Source organism: Triturus cristatus, chromosome 1_1 (genome assembly GCF_964204655.1).
Source record: "Triturus cristatus chromosome 1_1, aTriCri1.1, whole genome shotgun sequence".
Taxonomy (NCBI): Eukaryota; Metazoa; Chordata; class Amphibia; order Caudata; family Salamandridae; genus Triturus; species Triturus cristatus.
In genome coordinates this window covers 1,136,802,183-1,136,821,869 of record NC_140579.1, presented here as the reverse complement: position 1 = coordinate 1,136,821,869, position 19,687 = coordinate 1,136,802,183, and the positions used below count along the sequence as shown (strand labels likewise).

Genomic DNA, 19,687 nt, shown 5'->3' with positions numbered 1-19,687 from the left:
GGTGATACGTGGGCGCAACGAAGATTTGGAAGCTCGCTCCCGCCGAAATAATGTACGAATTATTGGGGTTGCCGAATCCACTAACATTGGCAATATGGAACTATTTGTTGAAGACATGTTCCGTGAACTTTTTGGAGAGGGACTGTCGGCCATGTTCTTGGTTGAACGCGCACATCGCACGCTGGGGCCACGGCCGGTGCCGGGGGCTCCGCCGCGGCCAATCCTGGCCCGGGTTCTTAATTACCGGGACAGAGATACCATCCTGCGGTTGGCACGTGAAAAGGGGGAACTAACTTTTCAAAACATGGCTATCTCCTTGTTTCCGGATTTTACGCAGGCTGTGCAGGCCGCCCGGCGCGAATTCATACCGGCCAAGAAAATCTTCCAGAAGGTGGGGACTAAGTATGCAATGCTGTACCCGGCCAAGCTGCGTATCCATCATAAAGGGAAGCCCATGGTATTCACTACGGCGGCGGACGCGATCAAGTTTGCGAGACAGACGGAACGTTCGCAACGGGAGAAGAGAGATGACCATGAGAATCCGCCGATGGGACAGCTAAGTGACATTGAATAATATGATACAAGGGCACACGCGCCCTCTGCCCAACGCTGGGTGTTCCTGAGACCTGCAGAGGGTGATGGGCCCGCCCCTGAGACTGGGCTGTTCATGCACGATTAACGCTACTAGTACCGTGCGGAAACCTGTGATGAGAAGCATGCAGGGACTTCCAGGCTGTACCTTGAGATACTGATTTCAATGCTAGGCGGAAATGTCCGGCCACCCGGTCGTTGATAGACTGGGGAGTGAGCCGGTGACCCCACGCCCCTGTGGGATGATTCCCGAGATACTATTGAAAGACAATTCCAGTTGGGGGGGGTGGTGGGGGGGGATGCTATCTCAACCTGATTGGGGGGTTGGAGTGGGTGGGGGGGGGATGGGGTTATTGTTGGTTGGTTCTACATCACTACACTTTCTGGCTACACCACTACATGACGATGCAGTCCAGACACGGGCAGACTTACTGTGGTTGCAGACTCACAAGACGGGAGGGCGGGATACCTGCGGGTGGGCCCTTCCTCTGGGTCCCTCGGTGACCACACGCTTCCATGAGAAATGCACGCACAGGCCGCCCTGACCGCACTGCGCTGCCTTACCTGGAATATCCGTAGTCTTAACGATCACCGCAAAATACGCTTGACCCATGCACATTTGACGCGACACCAAATCGATATATGTTTCCTACAGGAAACCCACTTGACCCGTGCCTCCGGGGACAAGCTCAGACATGCACGATGGGGAGAGGTACACACATCGGGTTGCTCCAACTACTCCCGTGGAGTGGCCATTCTTATCCGTAAAGGCCTTCCCTGGCAGACGTTCAAAGTGCAAGCTGATTCGGATGGGCGATACATCATATTACTCGGACAGCTCTTTCATATGCCGATCACTTTGATTAATGTGTATGGCCCCAACTCTGATGACCCTGTTTTTTTCCGGAATGTCTGGCACCTGGCGCAATCCCTGGGTGGGGGTGCTTGCTTGTGGGGTGGTGATTTCAATGCTGTACTTTCACTGGAGCTGGATAGGGAGGGGGTGGCACGCACACATCATCCGCTAGCGGCTGGCATCATCCGGGGCCTAATGACGGATTACACTCTATTAGACACATGGCGCGTGCTGCACCCCGCGGTTCGGGAAGGCACCTGCTTTACCCCGCACAGAGGTGCCTGGTCCCGCTTGGACTACTGGCTCTTAACCCCGCAGGTGCATGCATGGGTCTCCGCAGTCACTCACGGGGCACGTACCCTCTCTGATCATTCTCCTGTCGAACTAACTCTGACTGTCCCCAAACCATACATCACGCCCTTCACGTGGCGGCTACCACCACTTGCCCTGACAGATCAGGTGTTTCGGGAAGAGATTCATCAGCAAATACTTGACTATTTTGAACTGAATGAGGGATCTGTCGCTTCTCTAGGCACGTTGTGGGGCGCCTTTAAAGTGGTGATAAGAGGCCACTGCATAGCGGGGCAGGCCAGGGTCCTAAAGACTATCAGGTGTTCGCTAGGCAGATTAGAGGATCGCCTACATTCCTTAGAGGTGCAATACTGCTCGGACCCCTCGACGGCCACTTTGGCCGAAACTCGCACAACGCTCACTGAATATCAGGAGGAGGCTGACAGGGAACTTAAGTTCCTGACTAAGCATGCTGTGGCCCGTAGATATGGTGAGGGGGACCGCCCGGGTAGAACGCTCGCCCTGCTCCTGCGCGCTCAAAGACCATCTCCCTTCATATCCTCAGTGATGACACAGGGAGGGGACACTGTATGCACTCCCCCTGAAATCCTGGATACGTTTCGGACCTTCTACAAAGACCTCTACAGGTCGCGGGTGGCCCGCACGCCGGTGGAGCTTGCTGAATATTTGGATACTGTACAGCTTATCTGGTTCAATGCGCACCAACAAGGCTATTTCGATCGGCCTTTTGAGGCTGATGATGTGCGGGAGGCCATAGGCTCGTTGGCGGCCGGAAAAGCGCCGGGCCCGGATGGACTGCCGGCGCAGTTCTACAAGGAGTACGCAGATCTCCTGGTCCCCCGGCTGTTGGCGATGTATGCGGAGGCGTTCGAGTCAGGTGTGCTCCCTGGGTCGCTTAGAGAGGCTGTCATCGTCACCCTCCTGAAACCAGACAAGGATAGCCAACAATGCGACTCCTACCGGCCACTGTCATTAATTAACACTGACGCAAAGATTTTTGCGAATATGCTGGCCACTCGGCTACAGCCGGTGCTGCCCATCATGATCCGTCCGGACCAGTCTGGCTTTGTGCCGGGCAGATCGACCTCTCACAACCTCCGTACCCTCTTTGGGGTACTACACTATTTGGCCCCACATGTTAAGGCTGCGGCGGTGCTATTGGACGCCACCAAAGCGTTCGACTCCCTGGAATGGGGGTTCCTGTTTCCGCTGCTGCAGCGCATGGGTGTGAGTGCAGCCTTCATTAGCTACATTAGGCTGCTTTATACTGGCATCACTGCCAGGGTGAGAGTTAACGGGCTCGTCTCGGCACACTTTGCGATTCAGAGGGGTACCAGGCAGGGATGTCCCCTATCGCCTCTGCTCTTTGCCATCGCCGTGGAGCCTCTGGCTGCTCGCATCAGGCAGCATCACGCGGCTAGAGGCATTGGGTTCTCGTCGAGGGCACTGACGATTTCACTATATGCTGATGATATCACGTTATATGTCACTGATCCTCAGACGAACCTCTCCCCTCTGACAGGAGAACTGATGCATTATGGTCAACTATCGGGGGTGAATATAAATTGGGAGAAGTCGGTAATTATGCCCCTGACGTCCGGGACTCCCCGCTTTACTCCAGATTGCCCGCTGAAATGGGCCACTGGCCCGGTGCGATACTTGGGGATTTGGATTAGCACGGATAAACAGCAAATATGGACGGAGAATTATGGACGGGTGATGAATTGGGTGGAGGAGAGGGTCGACCGCTGGAAGCACTTGCCCCTTTCGCTGGCTGGCAGAATTGCGGTGGCCAAAATGGTGATCCTGCCCAAACTCCTCTACCTGTTTGGGAATATTCCTCTACCCCTGACTGCACATTTTTTGCGGCGGCTACGCTCGCAGATGGTGGAGCTTGCCTGGGGGGGTAAGCAACCGAGGGTGGCATGGGAGACCCTGACTCTCCCACAGCGACAGGGAGGCTTGGCAGCGCCGGACTTCTCCTTATATGCTTACTGTGCACAGGCTCAATTCCTGCATTACTGGGCGCATCCCACACCGTTTCAACCACATGTGGCGATAGAGACGGACAGAGTAGCACCGCTGCTGCTGAATGTGGCACTTTACGTGCCACACACCCGGAGATGCGCGGACATAGACCCGGTACACGCACTCAGGTGGGCATGGGATGGGCTGCGGCGGAGGGCCAGACTTGACCTTCTTTATTCACCTTCTGTGCCCCTGCGCGGGAATCCGATGTGGCCGCCGCTGCGCAGCATGCAGACCGGGGAGCGCGCTGAAGAGCTGGGTCTCCGCACTGGGGGCGATTTGTTTCCGGGAGACACCTTCCTAACTACGGAGCAGATGTGTAATGCAGAGGCTCCGACGATGCTGGACACGCTTCTTTACTATCAGCTCCGTCACTCGTGCCGGAGGCTGTCTCCTGCGTTCCCGGCGCCGCCGCCGGCCCTGCTTGCCTTGGAAAATGTACTAGCTGTGGAGTCCGGGCGCAAACTTATATCCCGCTTGTATGTGCAAATGCAGACTTGCCATCCCGTGGTTCTTCCTGCGGCGCGGGGCTTGTGGGAGGCGGAGTTGGGTATGGATATTTCGGAACAACATTGGGACTTGTGCTGTAAGAATCTTGAGATTTTGTCCCCCAACTACAGGCTGCGCCTGATCCACTTCAAATATATACACATGACCTACCGTACCCCTAGTCGACTGCACCGAATGGGTTTAAGAGACACGGATGAATGTTGGCGCTGCTACACTCATGGCGCCACCTTTTTGCATATGGCATGGCACTGCCCTACATTGTCGTCATTCTGGGAAAGGGTAGTAGAGATTATATGCGAACTCACTGGCCTACAGATCCCGTGCACCCCGCAGGCTGCGCTGCTTGGTATTTTGCACATGATTAAGCCCAAGCACCGCAAGCTGCCAGCGATGCTATTGTTATTAGCTAGAAGACAAGTTGCGATGCACTGGGGAGTTGCTACGTCACCTAGCATTCGTGCGTGGGTCACGAGCGCAGTCTATTGTCAGACACAACTTGCCCTGTACTGGGAGCTTATGCCGCTGCGTTCACGACCTAAGGACATTTGGGGGCCTTTCACACAATGGTTGGAGCAAGCTACACTGCAGGCGCTGTGACTCGATACTATTCCCTAAGGCGGACGCAAGATGGAGATGACCGTACTTCTCGGGGGGACTATTTTGGGTGCTGAACTGGTTTATGATGCCGCATGCGGGCGGGATGGGTCGATCGGCTCCTGTATGCCACGCACTTGATAATGTAGCACTGAGTACGTGTGATGGTACCCAAATTGTGATGAGCTGCTCGATGTGGAGGCGTATCGTCATTGCTTGTCATATGTACACAATAGTGAGTGATGTTGTTTTAAGTTTGTTTTTGAAAACTGCAAATAAAAAGAATTTAAAAAAAAAAAAAAAACTATCCACCGGGCTATACCGGATTTGGAGATTGGATTGCCTTTATGTGGTGGTGCGAAAGCAACAAAGAGTTGTTTCGTCTTTCGAAAAGGTTTTGTCCTGTCGATGTAATAAAGCAAGGCTCTTTTGACATCTAAGGTATGTAGGGCCCTTTCAGCTACGGAGTCTGGGTTTGGGAAAAAGACTGGTAGCTCTACTGATTGGTTAAGGTGGAAAGGGGAAATCACTTTTGGAAGAAATTTAGGGTTTGTCCTAAGAACCACTTTGTTACGGTGTAGTTGTAAGAAAGGTTCCTCTAGTGTAAGGGCTTGTATTTCACTTACTCTGCGTAGGGAAGTGATTGCGATAAGGAAAGCTACCTTCCATGTTAGGAATTGTAATTCACATTTGTGCATAGGTTCAAATGGGGGTCCCATAAGTCTTGTTAGAACCACATTGAGATTCCACACTGGGGCAGGTGGCAATCTTGGGGGAAGAATTCTTTTGAGACCTTCCATAAACGCTTAGATGGCTGGTACCTTAAAAAGGGACAGTTGTTGCCTATTTTGCAAGTAGGCTGCCAAGGCTGCCAGGTGTAAACGTATAGAGGAATACGCTAGATTGCATCTTTGCAAGTGTAGTAGATAGCAAATGATGTTTTGGATGGAAGCATCCAATGGATGTATGTCATTATTAGCGCAGTAGATGGCAAATCGTTTCCATTTTGCGGCATAACACGCCCTAGTAGTAGGTCGTCTAGCTTCCTTTATGATATTCATACAGTCTGGAGGGAGATTGAGGTATCCGAACTCTAAGACTTCAGGAGCCAGATCGCTAGGTTCAGTGTTTGAGGATCTGGGTGTCTGATTTCTCCATGGTTCTGGGTTAATAGATCCGGGGAGAGGCGTAGCCTTTGATGAGGAACTAAAGATAGTTCCAGAAGTGTGGTGAACCACGGTTGACGTGCCCAAGTGGGAGCTACTAGTATTAGCGTTAGCGATTGTTGTTTGTTTGCGTACCACAAATGGAACTAGTGGGAGAGGCGGAAAAGCGTACGCAAATCTGCCTGACCAGTTCATCCATAGGGCATTGCCCTTCGACTGTGGGTGTGGAAACCTGGCGGCGAAGGTTGGGCATTTTGTGTTTTCGGGAGTGGCGAACAGGTCTATGTCTGGTTGTCCCCATTTTTGGAAGAAGGGGAGTAGAACCTTGGGGTGTAATTCCCATTCGTGGATCTGCTGCGTGTGGCGACTTAGGAGGTCGGCCACTTGATTGTGGATCCCTGGGAGATGTTCTGCTAACAGGTAGATGTTTTGTGGAATTGCCCATCTCCAGATTTGCTGTGCCAGTTGGGACAGTTGGAGAGAATGTGTCCCTCCATGTTTCTGTATATAATACATTGTCGTCATGTTGTCTGTGCGTATGAGGACAGTTTTGTTCCTTAGGTGAACCTGAAAGGATTTTAGTGCTAGGAACACTGCTAAGAGTTCCAGGTGGTTGATGTGGAGCAGTTTCTGTTGACTGGTCCATCTGCCCTGAGTGGTATGGTGAAGGAGGTGGGCTCCCCACCCTGTGAGAGATGCGTCGGTAGTTAGCACAACTTGTGGAAGAGGCTCTAAGAACGGTCGCCCTTTGGACAGGTTGATGGTGTTCCACCATTTCAGTGAGCGAAGTGAGCGACTGTCCACCAACACCAGATCGGTAAGTTGTCCGTGAGCTTGGTTCCACTGTTGTGCTAGACATTCCTGTAAGGGACGCATTTGAAGTCGTGCGTGTGGGACTATGGAGATGCATGACGCCATCATGCCTAGGAGCTGCATGAACACTCTTGCTGGAAGAGATGGATGAGTTTGAAATTGAGAGATGAGATTTTGTATACTGGCTATCCTGGCAGTGCTGGGATAAGCAATGGCTTTGGATGTATCTACGGTTGCTCCTAGATACTGATGTAAGTGGGAAGGTTGTAGATGGGATTTGGGGTAGTTGATAGTGAATCCCAAATTGTGGAGAGTTTGAATCGTGCGATGAGTGTGGAGAACGCATTTTTGGTGAGTATCGGCTTTTATGAGCCAATCGTCCAGATAGGGGAAGACATGGATCTGTTGTCTTCTGAGGTGCGCTGCCACGACTGCTAAGCACTTGGTGAACACTCTGGGTGCTGTTGTTACCCCGAATGGGAGAACTGTAAATTGATAGTGTTGCCCATCTACCACAAATCGTAGATATTTTCTGTGAGCGGGATGCATAGGGATGTGAAAGTACGCGTCCTTGAGGTCCAATGTGGCAAGGAAGTCTCCCTGTTGTAACAGTGGGAGGACTTGTTGGAGGGTGGTCATATGAAAATGATCTGAATGTATATACTGGTTTAGCAGTCTGAGATCCAGTATGGGCCGTAATGTTTTGTCCTTTTTGGGAATGAGGAAGTATAGAGAATACACCCCTGTTCCCTGATGTTGAAGAGGGACTGGTTCTATCGCATGTTTTTGTAACAGGGATTGAACTTCTTGTTTGAGGAGAGAGAGATGATGTGAGGACATTGGACGTTGTTTGGGTGGTATGTTTGGGGGGGATTGTATGAGTTCTAGGCAGTAGCCAGACTGGATAATTTGTCTTACCCATCTGTCTGTGGTGATGGAAGTCCAGACAGGTAGGAATTGTTGGAGTCGCCCCCCGACCGGAGTGGAATGGTCTGGGGGGACTGGTGGCAAGTCACTGTTTGGTGGCTGGGGAGGTGCGGGTGTTGTTGTTGCCCCGCCCTCGACCTTTGTTATTGTTTCCCCTATAACCTCCCCGGAAATATCCTCTGTTAGGGGATGTTTGTCCAGAATTTTTAAAGGTGGACGTGGTCTCAGTTGCCGTGTTTTTGGAGCCTCCTCTATAAAAGGAGCGACGAAAGGAACCCCGGTTTTGAGGAGACTGCAGTGCTCCCATAGACTTGGCAGTCTCATTATCCTTTTTCATTTTTTCTAATGCAGTGTCCACTGCAGGGCCAAATAACTGCTCTTGATTGAAAGGTTGAGCTAGAATTGCGGTTTGAACCTCTGGTTTAAAACCGGAAATACGGAGCCAGGCATGTCGTCTGAGTAAGACGCTAGTATTGACCGCCCGAGAGGCAGTGTCTGCCGCATCTAAGGCGCATTTAATGGAGGCATTAGATATTAACTTGCCTTCTTGAATGAGGTCAGCGGCCTGGGATTTAAAGGGATCAGGCAGATGTTGCATAAGGTCCTCAAGTTGGTCATAATGCGCCCTATCATACCGGGCTAACAGGCCCTGGGTATTGGCAATACGCCAGTGGTTCGCCGCCTGTGCGGCGACTCGTTTGCCTGAGGCCTCTAAAAGCTTAGACTCCTTGTCCGGGGGAGGCGTTTCTCCAGTTGTCTGTGAGTTAACGCGCTTCCTGGCATTTGATACGATCAAGGAGTCTAAAGGGATCTGGGCTTTAATGTATGCAGGGTCCTGCGGGGCTGGTCGGTACTTTTTTTCGATGCGGGGGTTGAGAACCCTCGCTCGAACAGGGTCTTTAAAGACCTCAGTGGCATGCTTTATAACCCCTTTAATCATGGGCAGTATGTGAACAGTTTTTTGTGACTGCTCAAAAGTATCGAGGAGAAAATCCTCTTCAAGGGGGTCTGTGTGCATAGTGACACCATGGAATGTTGCTGCCCTATTTATTAGTTGGCCAAACCCCAAATGGTCATCAGGAGGGGAGGGCTTGGAGGGGTAGGTAGTGGGGTCAGGCATGTCAGGCATTGGATAAGACCAGTCATCTACTGGTGCTGTGCCTGGAAATGTAAAAGGGTCGTGTGGATCAACAGGATCATTAAATAAATCAGGGTCCGCCCCTCCCCCCAAGTCATCATTATCATCCTGTGGAGGAGGTGAATGATAGGGAGATGGTAAAGGTAAGGGTAAAGGAGGAGGAGGAGGGGGGGGATGGGTTAGGAGGTAATACAGGAGAGGAAGGACGAAGTGGTGAAGTGGCACAGTCCTTTTTCCGTATGGGAAAAAGGAGGAGGTGTGATGTCCAGCTTCCGTTTCTTATATGGGACGGCAGTCACATGTCCAGTGTCGGGATTGATGTAGATCCGCTTTTGAGTAGGATCTGGGCGAAAAAGTTCATCTGGCTCCGAAGGTGGTGGCGGCGACGGCCGTTTCGGGTCTTTATGAGCTATTTTCGGTGTGGACGTAGTTTTCGGTGCCGATGAAGTTTTCGGTGCCGAAGGATGTTTCGGTCCCGATGGATTTTTCGGAGCTGATGGAGTTTTCGGTGCCGATGTATGTTTCGGTGCCAATGGCTTCGGTGCCGAGGGACTTTTAGGCATCGATGTCGAAGAACGTTTCGGCGCCGGTGGAGACTTTGGTGCCGAGGAACGTTTCGGTGCCGAAGGAGATTTCGGTCTTGAAGCCTGTTTCGGTGCCGACAGTGGTTTTTTCGGTGCCGAGGGTGTTAAAGGCACAATCACATGAGGTTTGCTCGAGCCCGAGCCACCTACAGGCTTAGATGTCTTCGGAGCCGGGCCCGACGGTGGGGCTTCTGAAGAGGATTTCCGGTCGCGACTGGGCCCAGCTGGCGGAGTCTTGACCACTGTCTTTTTGGATGGGGCAGGGGCAGGGGGGGTGGTACTCACACGCTGCCCTGGAGTGATGAGGTCATCGGAATCGTCGGCCTCGGACACGATCTCGAGATCTTCGGTGTCATCTTCAGGAACATCTTGAGCAAAGATGTCCTCCGGTTCTGGAGCTGGTTTGGCCATAATATGGCGTCGAGCTCTTCGGTCCCGGAGGGTCTTCTTCGAACGGAAAGCGGCACAAGCTGGACAGGTCGATTTGTTGTGTTCCGGCGACAGGCAGAGGTTACAAACCTCGTGGTGGTCACTGTGGGGGAACTTCGCTCCACACTGGGGGCATTTTTTGAAGGGTGTCCTGTCCATCAGCCGCTTCCGGAACCGGTCCGAGTTGATTTCGACGTCGATGGAATGAAGATTAAAGAGATAAATCGATTGCTGGAAGTTTTCTGCTGGAGTGGATGCCCATGCGCACTGTTGTCCAGGGGAGGAGTCACCAACCTCGTGACCAAAGGCTTCTTCCGAAGACAACAACAACCTGCAATCATCCGAGCCCAACACCAGATGGCGATCTTATCCTCAGTGTGTGATCTGCAGCTCATATGCCTCGAACCTAAAATACAACTAAAGAAATATTTTTTATACAAATAATTGTTGTGACTTCAGTCTTTGAGTGTGTGACATCATTTCTTGCCTGAGTGTGAACAATAAATCCTTAACACTACCCTCTGAGGAAGCCTTACAGCTTGTCCACACTACCACAAATAGAGTAAGGTATTATCTACTTTTACCTCTGCCTACCTTTGGGGTTCCACTGGACTCGATGCACGCTATACCTTACTTTTGTACAGTATACACAGAGCCAGCTTCCTATACTGTAATTCCTAGCAGATTCTCATCTAATATAGACATACCTACCCCTGTACTCAGGGATGCTGAGAAAGTGCGTCAGACGGACCACAACATTCTCGACGATTCAGCCTCACACATTTTCCACTGACTGGGGGATGTAAACAACGAGGTGATAAGAGGATTGAGACCAGTCTTCCCTATAGGTTAGCAGAGTATCAGACTCCCCATGTTATTGACCTACTGCACCCTCAAGGTCAAACGAGATAGTACTTGTAGGGTTACACCTCATCCCTGTGCATTAACTGTCATACTGTATTAGAGTTTCTAACATTCAACACATTATGAGATTAAGCTGTTACTTCTTAGCCAGACTACCATTTGGGGAATCAAGATACAATATGAAAAATAGGAAGCTAATGAGCACTTAAAAAAGGCCCAAAGCCTTTGAATAACAGAAGTATACAAAAGAAAATTGCCACTACCACTAACTAGAAGAGCAGGGGGAAATGCTTGGAAAATAAGTCGAGATTTAAGAGCTCTGTTGCTTTCTAGCTAAGTTTGCACTAAATACATACCTTTACATACACACACATTGCTAGGCCTGACTTCTTACATGGGCATGCTCTTCTTTGGAATACTGACATTTAGGATTCATAAACTATTTTGTCTGAGTAATACGTTAATGCTTTAAGGCATTTAGAAAACCCTAATGATGGCTATGGGGTACGCACAACAATACTAGTGCCGCCTTCAGAAACACAATACTCCAAATGGTACCTTAACAACGTGGCATATACAGAGGTAAGACAACTCCACGTTACACTGCTTATAAATCTTCCTCATTATAGGAATGCTCTTATTGCCTTCACTGTGGAGGCACTTTAAAGCTACCCAATAAAAAAAAACTCCACAATGCTTAAGAATATGGTATGTTGCAGTGCTGGTTACCATGTTCTTACTAGTCATGCATATGAGGGAAGCTTACAACGCTGCTGCACAGGTTTGAGTGTGAGGATAATTTGCACTGTTGCTGCTAGATAAGGTATTGGTATGTGAGTAAAGCTTCACTGCTTCTGTATATGCTGCACCTTTGGTATGTGTTGGACTTGGCCCTTTTTGCAGGGTCATCCCTGAACTTTTTGCCTTCCTCCTGTATTTTTTCTGACCTGTTGTTGGCTGTTTTATGACTCTGGGCACCTTACCACTGCTGATCAGTGCTAAGGTGCATATGCTCTCCCTATGGTAAAATGTTGATGTTCATTGGATTTCATGATTGGCTTATTTGGTTTACTATTAGCCCCTAGTAAAGTGCACAAGGAGTGCCAGGGCTTGTAAATACAAATGCTGCTGGTGGGCTTGCAGCACTGGTTGTGCCACCCACAGAAGCAGCCTAGTAAAATGTGTCTAAGGTCTGCCATTGCAGAACCTGCGTGCAGTCTGGTACTGCCATGCTCACTGCGCAAATGCACCTACTTGCCAGTCCCTAAACCTTCCCTTAACTGCATATTAGTCACCCCTATGGTAGGCCCAAGGGCAGGGTGCATTGTAAGCATAAGGTAGGGCATGCCCTGGTGTGTGTGGCATGTCCTAATAGTGAACTACAGCCATTTTCGTTTTTCACTATTGAAGGCTACCTGCTCTCCATAGGCCAGATTCGGCTGCTGAAATTATTACACGCTATAATCCCAGCGGACTCCGAGAGCATGGTAGAAAGTCAAGTTTAGTATGCCTGAACTCAGAATAATAAAATACTTCTTTTAGTAAAGTTTATTTTAATATCCTGTGTTTGTAAATACTACTTTTAGAAAGTTAGTATTTACTTGCTTAGCCATTTCAGTCCGCCTCTGCTTGTGTGTGTGTGTGCTGCCTAGTTTCAGTGAGGGGCAGGGCTGGGGAATTCCAGGAGACAGGCTGGCTGCCAGGTGGTGGGTAGAGAGATTACACCAGGATGGGTGGGAGGAGTACACCTTGACTCTGAATAGACCTGTGCTCTGCCACCACAATGGTGGCTCCGCCCCCTGTGGAGCGTCTGATGTCTCTGCCCTGTGCACTGAAAGGAAAGAGCAGAGTCACCACAACAAAGTGCTCCAAAACCGGACTGAGCCAGGCACAGGCCCCCTGGCGACAAAGAACAAAAGAAACTGTGTATAAAAGAAGGAGCCCTGCTCCTAAGAAATCCGATCCTGTTTATGCCAAGAAGAACCTCGTACGACGCGTACCTACGAAGGTACGGCTTGAGTCCCAGTACGCGTGGTCACGCGGGAAGCGTGAGAAACGGCACGAAGCGTTCTAAAGCTGGTACGAAGCGTACGGAGGGCCCTACGAAGCGCACAGACCCCCAAAGAGTGCTGATTGCACCAAAAGTGACCATTTTAAGAACTGTGGCCTCCTGAAAAGTGATAACAAGTAACTGGAACCTCATTTTAAAGTGAAAGACTGTATTTGAAGCCTACCTGCAGAGTTTTATATAAAGAACTTTATATTTTTACAGAATACAGTCTGGTGTCTCTGTGTGGTGGGTTGGTGGTTATTGTGGGACGCCTTAAATGCTTAACCTAATGCCCTCTAGAATCTAGCCTGACTGCTCGCGCCACGTTAACTAAAGGGTGAGCAGGGGTTATTTTCTAAGAGTAATCCTTTGCCCTGACTTAGAGGAAAGGGTCCCTGCTTGTCGCAAGTGCATACCTGCGCCAACCAGAGATCCCGGATTCTAACAGTATGCTTGAGGGTACCTTGAACATTGGCTGCCTACGCTTTATAACTGTTCTGTGCATGCAAGGATTTCTTACATTGCATAAATGCATGCTGTAGCTGTCGGTGATCCTGGTGACTACCACACTATTAATTCTGGTTTCAATTAAAATTTGAATTCAAAAGAAAAATAAAGAAAATTTTAAAGATGTTAAAAAATAGGACTGAAAAGATTTTTCATTTTTTAAAAAGTGTTTTAGAATCCAGCTATGGGTAGAGATATTACTGTGCTTATGAATCAAAGCTAAGTTTGTTAATCCACAGAACAGCAAAATTATAGTCACTTAAACAGAAAATCTCTGTTGAAATTCACTATATGCAAAATCCTCTTTTAGGTTCAATGTGGATACCCTGAAAATATGTCCGGATTTGACTATTCAGTGGATGAACAAGATTAGCTCTGTTACGTATTTTCATGAAAATCACATGCTGGAGAACCTTCTCGACCAACCACTATAAGGCAGGATATGAGAAACATGAGAACAGATTCATGCAATAGAGGTAACTATTCTTGGAAAGTACACCATAGACAAAAAATGACCAGTGCTAATGGCCCAGAAATGAAAAAGCACAGCGGCTATATGAGCATAGACTATGGAGAAGTGCAGAGACGGAACGGTTATGAATTCTACCCAAGTGGGCTGGAGCTAGCCCAGATGCAGGGAATTCTCAGAAACAGCCCTGCGACCAAGGACCCTTCTACCCTTTCCTTACCAGCTGGCTTGTTACTTAGCAGTAGCTTCCTCCCTCTCGTGACAGGCTCTGCTTGTGGAGCTCCATTCCTGGCACTCTCGCCACTCTTCCCTAGCCGTAGTGCTTTCTCACGCTTTATCTCCTCCAGGGTCTTCACCCGCACTCGTCCTATAGATCTTCTTTTTTCTGCTGCCTCAAATGTCTGCACGTTATCATCGCTGCTTTTAAGGTTAACTTGGACCGGCAGGCTCGGGGAATCATTCCCTGTGTTATTCACCATTTCGCTGCTTTCTGTATTTACTTTATGTCTCTCAGCCAACACCTCAATAAAGGATTTGATGTGGATGCCTGGCTGGGCTTTTTTCGCAAGGTCCTCCATTTCTATCGCACCATCCTTCGTAGGATAGGCATCCTGCTCCTGTTTTTGACTGAGCTTCTCCAGGCGGATTTCTTCTAAGGTCTTGATATAGATTTCTCCTGGTGGGTGTGCAGTATCTACAGATATTAACAACAAGGAACACAAAAATGGATGAAAATCCGAAATGAATAAACAGCGACAGAAAGCAATTTTGAATTCAAATTGTACACAACATGCATATCTATTCAAGCCGCAGTAAACTTGTTGATCACTATACATACCAGTTCAAACCTAATGGTCTGTCATTGGATGTTCATTATGTGACAACTGCTAGTGTAAAATAATACACATCCCATCATAAGGGAGATAAACAACTGCTAGGAAACAGAATTGCAAGAGAGGTCTGCCTTACTAAGAATCTATATTGGATATATAGTCCACGCAATTGAATTTGCGGTCGTAGTTCCTCATCCTCTAATAGAGTTAGCACTAAAACAGCCTGGAAGTAGAGAGTTAGAATTACTATTCGCAGCTACCACACCTAGAGAGGTGGTCTCCAGCCTTGCCCGAACAGGATTGTTCTATCAAGGATGTAGGGATTATGCACAGCAACTTTATCTCATTAAGAAACTCAACTCTAAAAGTCTTGTTACTGTGGAAAGTATCAGAAATTTGCTAGCACACAGCCAATGCTATCCCTACTTCAAAGGTCAAAATTCGTTCAATGTTTTAGTTTAAATATTTTTACTCAGCAAATACAGAGATTTCATTCAGTGCAGTGTTAGAACTGCGCCTCACTGCACATCAACTGTTCACTCAGACTATAGCCCTAAAGTACTAGTTTATAGGTTGCAACCTAACAGACAGCCCAGCTGTCTGCATTTGCTAAAGACATCTTGGGGACTTTCAGAAAATTGACCAAGGAATGCATTGTGCCCATTCATTACCATTGGCTTTGCGATTTGTAGCTCACATTTTCTGGCTTCCTGTTTGCTGACTTTATTTGCTTTAGGCTCTCCAGGTTCAGTTTCTGCCTCCTGTTGCCTAAACGGTCTTTACTGTATTTTTCCACAAACTCGCTTTCTGTAAACAGGCCTTTAAATCTTGTTCTTATCCTGTTACATTTGCTGTGCATTCAAAGGCAGAGGTCAGGGTGCGTCTTCCAGGGTGCTGGTTTATTTTTCTTTCTCGGACTTCAAAGTAGGAGGATTTATGTGACAATTATGCTGGCTACTGGGGGGTTTGCTTGAGGAAGGCTGTACAGATGTTATTTTTTCTTTCTAGCACACAACAAAATTTAAATGTCTGTAAATTAAATGCGCTGATGATGAAATCAATACATTGGGTGAATACATTTCCAAATTGTATGCGATTGCAAATGTAATGGTAATTTCAAATAAAGATGGGTTATCTTTAATGGCAGTACGCTACCATACCACGCATACCCTTGTCTAAAGACCTCCCGGATCCCGCCCCCCCTTCAGTGAAGCCATTGCCGACTACATCGCACATCACGCTCGCGCCTCAATGGACTTCATCCTCCTGGACGACCTCAATTTCCACCTGGACAACCTCGACGACCACAACAGTGCATCACACTTGGAGAGCCTCACCATCATCAGACTCCAACAACTGGTCACCTCACCAACCCACTCAGCATGAGACACGCTCGACCCAATCTCCTCCGCAAGCAAGATCTCCGTCAGCCACACCTCCGAGCTACATTGGACCGGCCACCACTGCGTCCACTCCTTCACTAAATCCGCCGTACACCATCACACCTACGGCTATCCTTGCAGATGCTGGAAAAAAGGTCATCGAAGACCAGCTCACCACCTCCCTGGCACACAATCTCCAACTGTGGATCTCCAACTGTGCCAACACACTGACCCCCCTCAGGAAACCCTCAGGCAATAAACCCCCCAAGAAAGCCAGCTGGTTGTCTCCCGCCCTTCAAGAGTCCAGGTGCACCAGCAGAAGGCTCTAGAAAAAATGGAGCAGCAAGATCCTGGCAGACCATGCAGCCTTCAAAACTGCCGACACCGAACACCACCACCTCATCAGAACAACAAAGACAGCAGCCATACAGAAACACATCAGCGTCAATGCACACAACAGCAAAGAACTCTTCACCGTGGTTGTTGGAAACGGGTAGCGTGGTGCAGAGCGGGCGGGCCAAACTCCGGAGGAAATGTGCAAAGCATCCACGCAGTACCCACAGGCGACACACAAGGCACACTACAAAAAGAGACACTACACCAGTTTAGGTAAAAGAACTATTGTATTGTCAAAACCACTAGGTGTCAGGTAATCTCTACACTGCGCCAACTGGCGCTCGGTTCCAATTTACAGGGGGGAATTATGTACAGTGCAGGGCCAATCGGGCCCCTGCCGGAATCATTGCGATTTACAGATAAAATAATTGTACGAGAGAAATAAAGCTCCCATCCATCCACATTAATCCTGCAATAAAATACATCAGGGCATGACGTGAGACATTAGGCCGGAACACCTGTAACGGAAACCTCACAGCATCACAATAAACATGACCGTCCTGGGCCTCCCCTGAGGCAGGAAATTAGGTTAGGCAGAGCATCAATACATCAAACCCTGGCATCTGAAACATAGCGCTGCACAGGACATGTGAATAGCACTTTAGGTCATAACCTTCCACATAGCGCTGCACAACTAGCATTGACCCTAGCGCTGTAAAATATGGCATCTCAGCATAGCGCTACACCTGGCAATTGCAATGGCACTTTAAAACATGGCATACCAAACATAGCTGCCTAGAGAAATTCATTAGCGCCTCAACTATGCATGTTCCCAGAGCTGCACCTAGAAACTACAGGGGACCCATAGTACCCTCTTTCACATGCCCAAGGGTGGCAACTGCCCACTGTCCGGTGGGGCAGTCGAGTCCCGGTGCCTCCATCCGAGGCGAGGTCCCCCTCTCCGGGGCTCCCCAGTCAGGCAGACCCCTTCGTTGTAGTTGCAGCGACCCACTGTCAGGCGGGGCCGCTGGAGAGTCCGTGGGGGCGCCTGCCCTCCAGGTGCTTTAAATCGATTCTGGGGGGGGGGGGCCCGATGCAGCTGCCCGCTGTCAAGTGGGGCAGCTGAGGAACACCCGAACTCGGGCGGTGGAGCACTCGCGGATACAGGCGGTACCGGGGGGGGGGAAGGCGAGCAGCGATCCTATGCCCCGATGCCTCCCCCAACACGCGCGGACCAAGGCCCCACTCACCGGCACTCTTCTTACTTCGGGACTTCGAAGCCACCGCGAGGCTTCACACGGGGCCTCGGCTCTCCGTCGACACACGCGGGGCTCTCCTCAGGACATGAGAGCCCCGTCCCCTGCAGCGCTCCTCCGATCTTCACCCGGGCCCCCTCCTGGGACCCAGGGTTTCGGATAGAGCCGGCGACCTCCGCACTCCTCCCCTCACCACCGCGGGGCTCTCCCAGACTCTCGGGGGCCCCGCTCGACCACACGATCTCTTCCTGCCTTGGCTCCGCCCACGCCTGGCAATCCACAAACCTTCCGGGTCGCTGCAGGCAGCGCGGCGGCCTCCAACGCTACCTCGGGTCGCGGCGGTGATTTTAGTCAGTTTCTCTTCGCGGGGGCAATACGGGGTAGGCTCCCGTGGATTTAGCATACAAACCACGGGGTGGGCTCCCGCTGGTATAAGTCACCAACACCGCGTGGCGGCACACACACGGGGTGGGCTCCCGGTGATGTAAATAAGCGCCGAGGCAGTTGGCACTCGCGCCCACGGCGGTATCACGCGGGGTGGGCTCCCACTGGCGTCGCTTTACCAATAATATGGCGACATCACAGGGGAGTGGACAGACAGCGCCCCCCAGCAGAACACAGTCACTTCAAATGTAGCGCTCACCGGATATAGCGCTCTCCTTCCTCGGGCAGCTTGAATAAAGCGCTCTCTCCCTGCAGGCAGCTTGTAACTAGCGCTCTCTCTTTGCAGGCAGCTTGTAAATAGCGCTCTCTGGTCCCTGCCCCTTGATTGAGGGTTTCTTGAGGGGGGGGGGGAGTTGCGTTGGTGGCTGCAGGCGGACTACTCAGTCTCTGCCTGTCGTCCCTGGATTCTCCTCTCGCCGGGCCAGATCAGTGGGTAGTTCAGGATCCCTCACTCACTTAAAGGGTAGTGCCTCAACCCTGTCACCTTCAGAGGCATAGGTCCCTGACTGATCCTACCGCCTAAAACTCCTGCGAGGGCTTCTCCAGGTTTGCGTTGCCCCAACTATATCTTTCCCTCGCCCTGTGGACAGTAGGTAGGGGGGGGTAGGTAGGCTCAGGGCCCAGCACACAGGCCTATGTGGCGGTAACCCCTGGCAGCAGGTCCCCTCTCTCCCAGGTCCACCCTCTGACTGACTGCAAGGCAACCCAGCTCCTCCCTTTAGACGCCCCTCACCCCACCTTCCAGACAGTGCCAGAAGCTTCTAGAAGCGTCTGGGGAAACTGGCTCTAACTGGCCTAGGGGGAGGGGTAGAGCACCCTGGGTGCCAGGCTTCCCTCCAAAAGCTGGGGCTGCTGGGAAATAACGCCTAGACTGTCAACCTAGCTCAGTCAAACGGCGCAACCACACAGCTTTGGCATCCATCTTAAATTACATTTTTAAAATGGGGAAACTCAGTCTGCACACATTCAGTCTTTCCATTTACACATTTATTTTCCCAGAAAAGCGAAAAAGTTCTGGAAAAAGGGCCAAGTCCAACAGTGGTTCAAGAATTTGCCAAACTCAGCACGTAGACAGCAGACACCACCACCCCTCTCAAGAGCTCTGCGACAACCTCGCCACCTTCCCCCACTGCAAGATCAAGGAGATCTACGACAGCTTTGCAACTCAAGACCCTGCAACCCCAAACATCGCACCAAATGGCTCAAGCGCCCAGCAGACCCTGCCCAACTGGACCACCCTCACCTCGGACTATACCCTCAGGATCAGGAAGAGCATCCACTCCGGAGCCACCTCAGATCCCTGCCTCCACATCTTCAACAGAGCCTCCCTCGTCCCTGAACTCTGCTGCACCATCAACAGCTCCATCGAGACTGCCACCTTCTCTGAAGACTGGAAACACGCGGAGATCAACCCACTGCTGAAGAAACCCTCTGCTGACCCAACGGACCTCAAACTCATCTCTCTCTGCTCCACTTCCCAGCCAAAATCAACGAGAAGGCCATCAAGGCCAAATTCTCCGAGTACTTCTAAATTAACCACATCCTGGACCTCTCCCAATCGGGCTTCAGAAGCAACCACAGCACTGAGACTGCTCTCT

General features: G+C 50.3%; 1 protein-coding gene across 9 annotated transcripts in view; it reads right to left on the bottom strand.

Moving 5' to 3' along the window:
* Positions 1-19,687, bottom strand: part of LOC146871736 (zinc finger CCCH domain-containing protein 11A-like) — an 858,888-nt gene that overhangs the window by 274,967 nt on the left and 564,234 nt on the right. For all 9 annotated transcript variants that reach the window (XM_085651275.1, XM_085651281.1, XM_085651282.1 and 6 more), the window contains one exon: positions 14,059-14,532. In XM_085651275.1, coding sequence (XP_085507401.1) covers positions 14,059-14,532 — 474 coding nt within the window. The remainder of the gene's footprint in view (positions 1-14,058; positions 14,533-19,687) is intronic.